The 12,234-nt window shown below is 44.0% G+C and overlaps 1 protein-coding gene across 2 annotated transcripts in view; it reads left to right on the top strand.

The window, feature by feature from the left end:
• The window catches only part of LOC137634527 (ER membrane protein complex subunit 2-B-like), a 53,041-nt gene that overhangs the window by 28,073 nt on the left and 12,734 nt on the right, over positions 1 to 12,234 (top strand). For both annotated transcript variants that reach the window (XM_068366976.1, XM_068366975.1), the window contains exon 5: positions 8,672 to 8,828. In XM_068366976.1, the coding sequence (XP_068223077.1) occupies positions 8,672 to 8,828 (157 nt within the window). The remainder of the gene's footprint in view (positions 1 to 8,671; positions 8,829 to 12,234) is intronic.

Raw genomic sequence — 12,234 nt, 5'->3', positions numbered from 1 at the left:
AGAAAACGAAAGGATCAGAGTTCAACCTTTTAAGCAGAAGCCACTGCAATGTTATAATTGCTTTAAATTTGGACATCCTTCCAAAGTTTGCAATAATGAAAAAATTTGTAATACTTGCTCCAATATTTACCATGGGGAACGTACACTTGAGGCAAGGTGCTTAAACTGCAACTCTAATCATAAATCTAATGATAGGAGCTGCCAGTTTTATAAGTTAGAAGAGGCTGCCCTCAATAAATCAATTATTGAACATGTAAGCATGGGGCATGCCAAGAGATTATTAAATAAATCTAATACTTATGCAAAGACATTAAAAACAGGAGAAAAAGTTCCTCGGGAATCATCTCACCCACCTACTACTGTAGGTAGTTCTCGAAAAAGGAATTCACCATCTATTGATAAAGTGCTGCATAAGACAAGAACATCTCCTCCTAAAGATTTATCATTGAATATCAACAAAAAGACATTGCCCACCACTATCAAACCTTTGTCCCCCATTACAAAGGATAGTATAACCTCTCCCAGGCTATGTCCTTGCCTGATTTAATGGAGATTCCACCTGACACCAAGTTATCAGGTGTACCTGTAGTGGGGAAGGTACAAAAACCTGGTAACTCACAACCTATTAATCGTAAAAGAGAGAGACCTCCATCTCTCTCACCCCCTTCCATAAGAAATACTTGAATTATGACATCAAATAAATATGATGTTGTCGATCAACCAGAAGACAATTTAAATAAATCAGAAATTAAAGTTGAGGTCCACCATCCCCCTCAACAAATAGATAAAAAAGATACAAAGAAAAACACCAACGTAAAACCCAACATAACAAGACCATCTCTGAAGAAACCTACAGGTAATAATGTTAGATTAAAAACTGCTAATGGGAAGACCTCATCCAAGATGTCTTCCCGAAATAATCCATAGTTTTCTCCTCAATTGTGCAATGGAACTGTTAGGGTTTAAGGGGGAAATTTGAAGAACTTAAGCTCCTAATTCATGAACATTCCCCCAAAATTGTATGTATACAGGAAAGTATGCTTGATGCTAACACTCCTAGTCCTCGAGAGTATGTTAGTGATAGGACACCATATAATCATCAAGCAGGGAGCCATGGTGGAAGTCTCATGTACGTTCGTCGAGATGTTCCCCAAATACCTATGTCTATATGTACAACACTGCAGGCAGTGGTTGTACAAATTGGTATAGGAAGAAAATATACAATATGCTCTCTCTACTTGCCTCCAAATGATAATATTTTATATGATGATTTAGCAGAGGTCATTCATCAACTCCTTCAACCATTTCTCTTACTTGGAGATATGAATGGTAGACATCCTTTATGGGGTGATATTTTAGCAAACACAAGGGGCAATATTATCTCATCAATTGTGGAGAATGAGGATGTGGGACTCCTTAATACAGGAGAGCCCACACACTTCCATGTTCAGACAGGTACCTTGTCATGCATTGACCTTTCAATTGCAAGCTCTAACTGCCATCTTGATTTTGACTGGAGGACATTAGATGATTGGCATACTAGTGATCATGCACCAATCATTATAAACACCAACAAGGGTCCGCCTTTACAAAGATCGCCACGATGGAATCTTGACAAGGCAGACTGGGTTAGATTTTGTGAGCTAAGTGAAATCGAAGGGAGTGCAGATCAATTTGAAAGTATTGATGATGCCATAGACCTACTGAATGGAACTCTCCATACAGCAGGAATCAATTCAATTTCCAAAACCACAGGAATATTCAAAAGACGACCAGTCCCGTGGTGGTCTTCAGAATTAACAGCCTTGCACAGAGCCACCAGAAAATCTCTGACTAGATTGTGTAGACGCCGTGCCATGAAAGAAGCTAGACGCCAATCTTGGGTGGCTTTTGTTTCCTCCATTAATAGTAGAACACCACCATCTTCTGTATGGAGGAAAATAAAAAAAATTGCAGGCAAATTTACCCTGAACCCACCACCAGTGTTGAAAGTGAATGGTCAGTTTGTGACTGAAGGAAATGAAGTTAGCAATGCCCTGGCTGACCATTTTTCAAATGTATCGTGCAAGAGTGTAGCAGCTCCTGGTCACCAGTACAGGAGCATTGAAGAAAAGAAAATTTTAAATTTTGCAACAGGAAGGGAAGAATCTTAATATTCTCCTTTTACTGAAAGAGAACTTGATTCCGCACTCGCTACTTGCAACGATACAGCTCCTGGACCCAATGGAATTCCATATGCAATAGTTAAACATGTACATTTTAATACAAAGTTATTTATTTTAAGTATTATTAATAGAATATGGCATGATCATAGTTACCCAAGTGTTTGGGAACTAGCCATTATTTTAGCCTTTTTAAAACCCGGTAAGGACAAGTTTTTAGCAGCAAGCTATCGACCTATTGCATTGACTTCGTGTTTATGTAAAATCATGGAGAAGATGGTCAATGTAAGGTTGATGTGGTACCTTGAAAAGAAGGGTATTTTATCACCGATTCAATGTGGATTCAGAAAAATGCACTCAACAACTGATGTATTAATAAGGCTTGAGTCCTTTATTTGTGAAGCCTTTGCTTCCAAACAGCACCATGTGACAGTTTTTTTCAACCTTGAAAAGGCTTATGATACCACATGGAGATATGGTATACTTAAAACAATTCATGAACTAGGATTAAAAGGAGAACTACCACTATTTATTCAGTCATTTCTTTCGCATAGAGTTTTTCAAGTGAGAGTGGGGGAAACTCTATCAGAGAGTAAGTGTCAGGAAGAAGGACTTCCTCAGGGGAGTGTGCTGAGTGTAACCCTCTTTGCACTAGCAATTAATGGGATATCCTCAGTCATTCCCCGGGATGTTCTCTCAACATTATTTGTGGATGATCTCTCAATATCATTTGCTGGCACTAGAATGGCAATGGTTGAGAGAAAAATCCAACTCTCTATTGATAAAATTATCCAGTGGGCTGACATGAATGGATTTAAGTTCTCGACAAGTAAAACTACCATTGTCCATTTTTGTCGTATACATCCAGACCCGGATATATACATTAAAGTTCAACGGATACAATGTGCAAGTGAAGCTAAATTTTTAGGTTTGATATTTGATTTCAGGCTTACATGGGTTTCTCACTTAGAAGCATTAAAAGCTAAATGTGTTGAAGCTCTGAATATCTTAAAAGTATTGTCCCATACATCATTGGGGGCAGACCGCAATACTATTTTAAAATTATACAAGGCCTTGATTTTTTCCAAAATTAGTTATGGATGTGAAATATATTCTTCAGCCACCCCAAGCCGGTTAAAAATATTAGACTTGATACATCATGCAGGTATTAGATTGTCTATAGGAGCTTTTAAAACCTCGCCTATCCCAAGTCTCCTTGTTGATGCTGGAGAGTTACCTCTAGACCTTTACCGAATGTCTTCCATTATTCGGTATTGGTTTAGATTGCAAAGACTCCCTAACACTCTAGCCTTTCAGACTGCAAGCCTTGTAAGACACGCATCATACTTTGAGTTGCACCCAAAATCTCCTCAACCTTATGGCTTTCGGGTGAAACGATTATTAAATAGTCTGGATATAATTAGAATTAAGATACTTCCATTCAAGGTATCATCAACGCCTCCATGGAAGTTACCAGAGATATCTTTTTGTAAATATTTTATTGGAGATAAGAAGAATATGTCAGACCTAGAAGCCAGGTCTCTTTTTAATGAACATGTTAAAGAACATAGAGGATCAACTTTTATCTATACTGATGGCTCCAAATCTGATGTTGGATTTGGAGTACATAGTAATGGTTTTAATTGTAGAGGTGCTCTACCTCTGACCGCTTCCATATTTACTGCCGAACTGTATGGCATATTAACCGCTATTGAGAAAATAACGGAGAAGGAGGGTAATTTTACAATTTTTAGTGATGCAAGGAGTGTCCTTCAAGCTTTAGAAGTTTTTAATTCTAATAACCCTATAGTTTTAAAGATTTTAGAATGGCTTTTTATTATTGAACGGAGAGGTGTAACAGTTCAATTTTGTTGGGTTCCAGCACATGCAGGTGTGTCTGGGAATGAGAAGGCAGATTCACTGGCTAAGAAGGCTGCATCCGAGTTGCTGCCAAGAAGGTATCCCATTCCCTGTAATGATTTCTTACCTGACATCAAGAAATTGGTTTGCAATAAATTGCAACAGCAATGGGATAGCCTAGATGGGAATAAAATGCGAGAGGTAACAAATGTCATATCTCCTTGGAGGTATAATATGATGCCCCGAAAATGGGAGACGTCTCTTTGTCGTCTCCGTATTGGTCACACTCGGTTGACACACGAGTTTCTGCTGAAGGGCCAACACCAACCGTATTGTGACGACTGTTTAGTACCTCTAACAGTGAGGCATTTGTTGACCGAATGCCCCAATTACTGTATAACAACTATAGGAATAGATATTTGTTTAAGGCTCGAGGTGAGGGTGGCAGGTTCATCCTTGCCAAGATTCTTGGAAATGATGTGTCCTACTATGCAAGTGGCATTTTTAGATTTATTTCAGAAGCAGGTCTTCTGAAAACTATTTAATTTTTATGGCATTCAACTTTTATGATTTTAATTGAATACTCTTTTATTTTTTATTTTATTTTATTCTTTATTTTTGTATACATAAATTAAATGTTACCGGCGTCAATGACCTTAGATGTCAGGATGCCTGAAAACTTTAAATCAATCAATCAATCAATCTTCGACACCGGGACAAGCTTCTGAGACTTTGCCAAGATCTAGGGATCATGATAAATCTCGAGAAGTCTTCTCTGCATCCATCTCAACAACTGGTATATCTAGGCATGATCTTGGACACCAATCTCCACACAGGATAGCAAGGCTGAGGAGGGTCGCAGATCCTTTCCTCAGACGAGAAGAACTCCCAGCCCAATCATGGTTACGTCTTCTCGGTCACCTTTCCTCCCTGGCCCGTCTAGTTCCAATTGGGCGCCTCAGGATGAAATCCCGGCAATGGCGGCCCAAGTCCCGGTGGAATCAAGGTCATGATTCCCCAGACGTTTTGGTCCCTATGGGTCCTGCGGAACAGACGGACCTTTAAGTGGTGGGTGACAGACGAAAACCTCCGAAAGGGAGGGGATCTTCTCGTCCTCCCCCCGGATTTGATGCTGTTCTCAGACGCCTCAAAAGAAGGGTGGGGGCCCCACGTTCTGAACCACAGGACCTCAGGCCTATGGTCAGAATCGGAAAGTGCCTCCACATAAACCTGCTAGAGATGAAGGCCGTATTTCTGGCACTTCAACAGTTCCAACAGTACCTGGCGGGTCACTCCGTGGTGGTGAGGAGCGACAACACCACGGTAGTGGCTTACATCATCAAGCAGGGAGGTACCTTTTCACAACAGCTATCCCATCTTGCAGTAAAGATACTGAGATGGACCAAAGTCCACTCGTTTCCACTATCGGCTCGCTTCATTCCGGGCAAAAGAAATGTGCTCGCCGGCAGTCTGAGCAGGGCATCCCAGATAGTGAGTACTGAGTGGTCTTTGTAACCTCTAGTAGCCAACATAGTTCTGACTTTGTGGGGTTCCCCGACGGTGGATCCGTTCGCGACAGCCTTGAATTTCAAGCTTCCGCTGTACTGCTTCCCAGTCCCGGACCCCAAGGCACTCTAGCAAGATGCCTTCTAACAACGGTGGGTCAACATCGGCGTTTACGCCTTTCCCCCATTCTGTCTGATGAGAAGGGTGCTCATCAAGATCAGAATATCGGTCGACCTGTCAATGACCTTAGTAGCTCCGCTATGGCATCACGCAGAGGGGTTCCTGGACCTTCTGCAGCTCCTGACGGAACTCCCGAGAGGACTCCCTCCTCGACACGAGCTACTCAAACAACCACACTCCAACATCTCATACAAGCCGTAGCTTCACACCTGGAGACTATCCAAAATCTTCTCACAGAGTGAGGAAGGATGTCTCGACACCTGCGAAATTCATCCGCAGGAGTCTACCTTGGCGAGGTGGAGAGTCTTCTGTGGTTTGTGTCGTGGAAGGGGTATCTCTCCACTCGATGCCACTATTCCAGCAATAACAGAGTTTCTCGTGTATTTGCGGGAAGAGATGCGCCTTTCAGTCTCGGCAGTGAAAGGCTATCACTCAGCCTTAAGTCTTGCCTTCAGGCTAAAAGGAATGGACATTTCCTCCTCGCTGGAACTACTCATACGAAGTTATGAACTTACCTGCCCTCAGTCGGAAGTGAGACCTCCTCCAGGGAGCGTGGTTCGAGCCTCAGGTCTCTTAAGAGACCTCCGTTCAAACCATTACGCCAGGCTTCTGATCGCCACCTGACTTGGAAGACGATGTTCCTACTTGCTTTGGCCTCGGCCAAGCGAGTCAGCGAACTTCATGGTCTCTCGTATGACATCGCCCATTCAAGGGGATGGGTAGAGGTAACGTTCAGGTTCGTCCCTGAGTTTGTGGCTTAGACTCGAAATCCAGGAGTGCCGGACCCCCGGTTTGACTCTTTCTGGATTTCGAATCTCCGTTCTGTAACAGATGACCCAGACCATCTCCTACTGTGCCCAGTAAGGAGTCTGAGGCTCTATCTTAAGAGAACAGCTGCAATTCCTCCTTGAGTCCAAGCATTGTTTGTGAGCACAAGAAGGACGAAGAGGAGGGTCACTAAGAACACTATCTCGGCATGGATTCGCAGGGTCATCCACCATTCCCTGAATCCAGACCCTCCTCCGTCACGTCGCCCTAGAGCACATGATGTCAGAGGAATCGCTATGTCCCTGGCATTTAAGAGAAACTACTCAGTGACGCAGGTTCTACAAGCAGGGGTTTGGAAGCGTCAAACAACCTTCACAGCCCACTACCTGCAGGACGTGACCCACAGGAGGCTCGATACGTTCTCTATCGGCCCTGTGGTGGCTGCACAACAGCTGGTTTAAACCTCAGGCTCCTTAATGGACAAGCAGCAGAAAGTTGAGGGCATTGTTACCCGGTTTTAGTCTGCATGAATGAAAAGATATGCCTGGCCCTTATTCTTTTCTTCATCCTCCCCTCTCTTGGGGAAAGCAGCATCCTGGGTTCTCTGCACAGCTGACCTCAAACCACTGCAGGTAAACCATGCTTCCTTGTGCTCCTAGTATTAAGATAATACTGTCACATCCCCCATACCCTTACGAGGTGGTATTGGGAACGTCCTATCCTAGAATTCCATCTAAAGGATTCCAGGTCAACTTCCTAGGACGAGTCACACATCATTCCTTCACACACAAGCTTACGTAGGCCGCACGTTTCTTGCAGAGCAAGGGACTTGCGAGGTGCAGGGACTCTTTATCTCAAGTGCTACACACTCGGATTCTGAGTTCCCGGGCAAAGCCAAAACCAGCAAGGCTGGGACTTACCACCCTATCTAAGGGTTGAGACACCCTATGTAAATAGCGTGGTTTGTATTTTGGTTACGGAACAAATGACAAAATCGTAGATAATTTGTATTTTTCCTAACCATACAAACCTTAGCTATTTACACATACTTGCCCGCCAGCCCTGTCCCCCGTGAAGTCCTACCTCTAAGCGAAGTGAATCAGTTTACTGGTGTGTGAGGGGGGAGGGGTAGCTAGCAGTTAACCCTTGTTAAAAGTCTAATGGGTCGCCATTTCAGCTATGCCGAAAGTAATACCCTATGTAAATAGCTAAGGTTTGTATGGTTAGGAAAAATACAAATTATCTACGAATTTGTCATTTTTGTTACACAACCATTTTTTATCATATACAAAAAGATATTATGTAAAAAAGTTATACATACTATGTCTATTACTAAATTTATTGAAAGAAAAATAATCTTCATGGCAATTAACATGATTCTTTATTTGGCAGTGCAGTACTTATCTATGATACATAGCATATGCTTTACTAAGAAACTAGTTGAACTATAAGTCACCATTGGTATGGGGGGGGGGAGAAAATCTGGTGTTATTTTACTAACAGAGAGGGAACAAATAGTATACTGTACTAACAGAGAGGGAACAAATAGTAACCTTCATTAAAGCTATCCATAATTACACATCTGACTTCAATTTTTAAAGTTTAATACTTTTGAAGTTATGCTGAAAGCTGAATTAAAATTACAGTGGGTTTGAAGTTATGCATGTTTGATTTTTCATATGAATTATGTCTTAATTAGTTTCTAATTAGGATTATGTACATGTGTTATAACTTCTCAAGAATGCGATCATGAGTAAAAGTAGTGTTTACATTAAAGAAAATTCTTTTATAGCTACGAAACAAAATTAAATTACTTTTATACTTAAGGTTGATCTTAACCCTTTTACCCCCAAAAGGACGTACTGGTACGTTTCACAAAAGCCATCCCTTTACCCCCATGGACGTACCCGTACGTCCTTGCAAAAAAATGCTATAAAAATTTTTTTTTTCATATTTTTGATAATTTTTTGAGAAAATTCAGGCATTTTCCAAGAGAATGAGACCAACCTGACCACTCTATGACAAAAATTAAGGCTGTTAAAGCAATTAAAAAAAAATATACTGCAAAATGTGCTGGGGAAAAAATAACCCCCTGGGGGTTAAGGGTTGGAAATTTCCAAATAGCCTGGGGGTAAAAGAGTTAATATGGAAATACCAAAAGTGGTCAAGAAATTCTAATGTTAATTGATTTGCAGATTTATGTCAGACTGCGAAGGATGGCAAGAACTATGTGATCTTTACTTGAAAGAAGGTGATTACAGTAAAGCTGCATTTTGTATGGAGGAGCTCATCTTAAGCAATCCCCACTACCATTTATTTTATACCAAATATGCAGAGATTAAGTATACTCAGGTATGTTGTTTTAGTCTTTTTTAAAAAACTCTGGATATGTATTATGTTAATTGTTTAAGATAGATATGTATTATGTTAATTGTTTAAGATAGATATGTATTATGTTAATTGTTTAAGATAGATAGTGTTTTGTTCTGTTTATCTATGTTTATTGTAGTAAAGTGCAAGTATTACTCTTTTATAGTTATTCTGTGGTGCTGTGTGAACAATCATTGTGTAATTGACCCCTTATAATTATTTTTAGAGTTTAGGGCTGGGAACGATTCTCCTGTTATTTTGTGCTCTTATACAATCGTAAACCTTATTTGTTCATACTAAACCCACCAATCATATATAGCCTTTGCTTGTAATCTGAATGAGTCCTGAAACTTGTCATTCACTCATTAACAGGTAGTAACTATCCCCACTGTGTTTCAGGGCCAAAACTTCAATGCGATGATCATTTGGGTTGTAAATCAAAAGTTTATAAGCAAAAGTAGGTGCATACAAACCCATCAATCATCAATAATATATATAATGCCCCTTCCCAAGCTTTCAGCTCTCATTTATGCAGCCCCGTCCAGCTAAGGACACGAAGAAGACCACTGCAGCGAAGCCGAAGGTGTCTCAGCCTTTTCCTGCCAAGAGCAGAAGGAGCAAGAAGTCCTCCAGGGGAGGCAAGAACCCTAGAGGTAACAGTCGAGGCCGTAAATGCTAGGGTTGGCAGTCCCCCTGCATGTCCACCAGTGGGGGGATGCCTACAAAGTTGCGCGACAAGGTGGCAGCAGCTCGGGGCAGATACCTGGACGATTTCCGTGATCGCTCTGAGTTATCGCGTTCCGTTCACTGCCTCTCTACCTCCCCTGACAGCGAATCCAGTGTCGTTGTGCTCTCTTGCCATGGGATCGGCAAGAGGGCAAGCCCTTTGGGCAGAAATCCAGACCATGTTGAAGAAGGACGTTCTCCAGGAGGTTGTAGACGGGTCCCCAGGCTTCTACAGTCGACTCTTTCTTGTGAGAAAGGCGTCTGGAGACTGGAGACCAGTCATTGACCTCTCAACCCTGAACGGGTTTGTCAAGCAGACTCCGTTCAGTATGGAGACTGCAGACACGGTCAGACTCGCAGTGAGACCACAAGACTTCATGTGTACACTGGACCTGAAGGACGCGTACTTCCAGATCCCAGTCCATCCGTCTTCAAGGAAGTACCTAAGATTTTGCCTAGACAACAAGATCTACCAGTTCAAGGTGCTGTGTTTCGGTCTCTCCACAGCCCCTCAGGTGTTCACCAGAGTGTTCACCCTCATCTCTTCATGGGCTCACAGGATTGGCATCCGTCTCCTTCGTTATCTGGACGACTGGCTGAGCCTAGCGGACTCTGAGGCAACCCTTCTTCGCCACCGAGACAAGCTCCTCGAAGTTTGCCAGGATCTAGGGATCATGGTAAATCTCGAGAAGTCCTCTCTGCAGCCCTCTCAGAAACTGGTATACCTAGGCATGATCATAGACACCAGTCTCCACAAACCCTTCCCATCAGACGACAGGATAGCAAGGCTGAGGAAGGTCGCGAGACCTTTCCTCAATCGAGAAGAACTCCCAGCACAATCGTCCACCTCTCCTCCCTGGCCCGTCTCGTTCCCAACGGTCGCCTCAGAATGAGATCCCTCCAGTGGCGACTCAAGTCCCGTTGGAATCAAGGTCACGGTTCCCCGGACACTCTGATCCCTATGGGTCCTGCGGAACGGACGGACCTCCAGTGGTGGGTGGCGGACGAGAACCTACGAAAGGGAGTGGATCTTCTCGTCCTTACCCCGGATTTGATGTTGTTCTCGGACGCATCAAAGAAAGGGTGGGGGGCCCACGTTCTGAACCACAGGACCTCAGGCCTGTGATCAGAATCAGAAAAGTACCTTCACATAAACCTGCTAGAAATGAAAGCCGTGTTCCTGGCACTTCAGAAGTTCCACCAAGTCCTGGCGGGCCACTCTGTGGTGGTGATGAGCGACAACACCACGGTGGTGGCTTATATCAACAAGCAGGGAGGTACCTTTTCGGAACAGTTATCCCATCTTGCAGTAGAGATCCTGAGATGGTCCGAAGTCCACTCGATCTCGCTAGCGGCTCGCTTCATTCCAGGCAAAAGGAATGTGCTCGCCAACAGTCTGAGCAGAGCGACGCAGATAGTGAGTACCGAGTGGTCTTTGGATCCTCAAGTAGCCAACAAAGTCCTGACTTTGTAGGGTTCCCCGTCGGTGGATCTGTTTGCTACAGCGCTAAATTTCAAGCTCCAGCTGTACTGCTCCCCGGTCCCGGACCCCAAGGCGCTCTGGCAGGATGCCTTCCAACAACGGTGGGACAACGTCGATGTGTACGCCTTTCCCCCGTTCTGTATGATGAGGAGGGTGCTCAACAAGACCAGAATATCGGTCAATCTTTCAATGACCCTGATAGCTCCGCTATGGCATCACGCAGAATGGTTCCCGGACCTTCTGCAACTCCTCACGGAGGTTCCGAGAGAACTCCCTCCATGTCACGAGCTACTCAAACAACCACACGCCAACATCTACCACAAAGCCGTAGCTTCGCTTCGACTTCACGCCTGGAGACTATCCAGCATCTCCTCACAGAGAGAGGATTTTCGCAACAAGTCGCGAACAGGATGTCTGGTCACCTGCGTAAGTCATCCGCAGGGGTCTACCAGGCGAAGTGGCGAGTCTTCTGTGGTTTGTGTCGTGGAAGGGCTATCTCTCCCCTCGATGCCACTATTCTAGCAATAGCGGAGTTCCTCGTGTATTTGCGGGAGGAAATGCGCCTTTCAGTCTCGGCAGTGAAAGGCTATCGCTCAGCATTAAGTCTTGCCTTCAGACTCAAAGGAATGGATATTTCTTCCTCGCTGGAACTTTCCCTTCTCATACGGAGTTATGAACTTACCTGCCCTCAGTTGGAAGTGAGACCTCCTCCATGGAACGTGGTTCGGGTTCGCAGGTCTCTGAAGAGACCTCCCTACGAACCATCACGCCAGGCTTCTGATCGCCACCTTACCTGGAAGACGGTTTTCCTGCTACCTTTGGCCTCGGCCAAGCAAGTCAGTGAGCTACATGGTCTCTCGTACGACATCGCCCATTCAAGGGGATGGGGGGAGGTAACGTTCAGCTTCGTCCCTGAGTTTGTTGCCAAGACTCGGAATCCGGGAGTGCCGGACTCTAGGTTCGACTCTTAACAGGTTTCGAGTCTCCATTCTGTAACAGATGACCCAGACCATCTCCTACTGTGCCCAGTGAGGAGTCTGAGGTTGTATCTTAAAAGAACAGCTGCAGTTCGTCCCCAGGTGCGAGCCCTGTTCGTGAGCACCGGGAGGACGAAGAGGAGGGTCACCAGGAATACCATCTCGGCCTGGATTCGCAAGGTGATACATCTGGCCTTGAATC

Source organism: Palaemon carinicauda, chromosome 44 (assembly GCF_036898095.1).
Source record: "Palaemon carinicauda isolate YSFRI2023 chromosome 44, ASM3689809v2, whole genome shotgun sequence".
Classification (NCBI taxonomy): Eukaryota; Metazoa; Arthropoda; class Malacostraca; order Decapoda; family Palaemonidae; genus Palaemon; species Palaemon carinicauda.
This window is presented reverse-complemented; position numbering and strand designations above follow the sequence as displayed.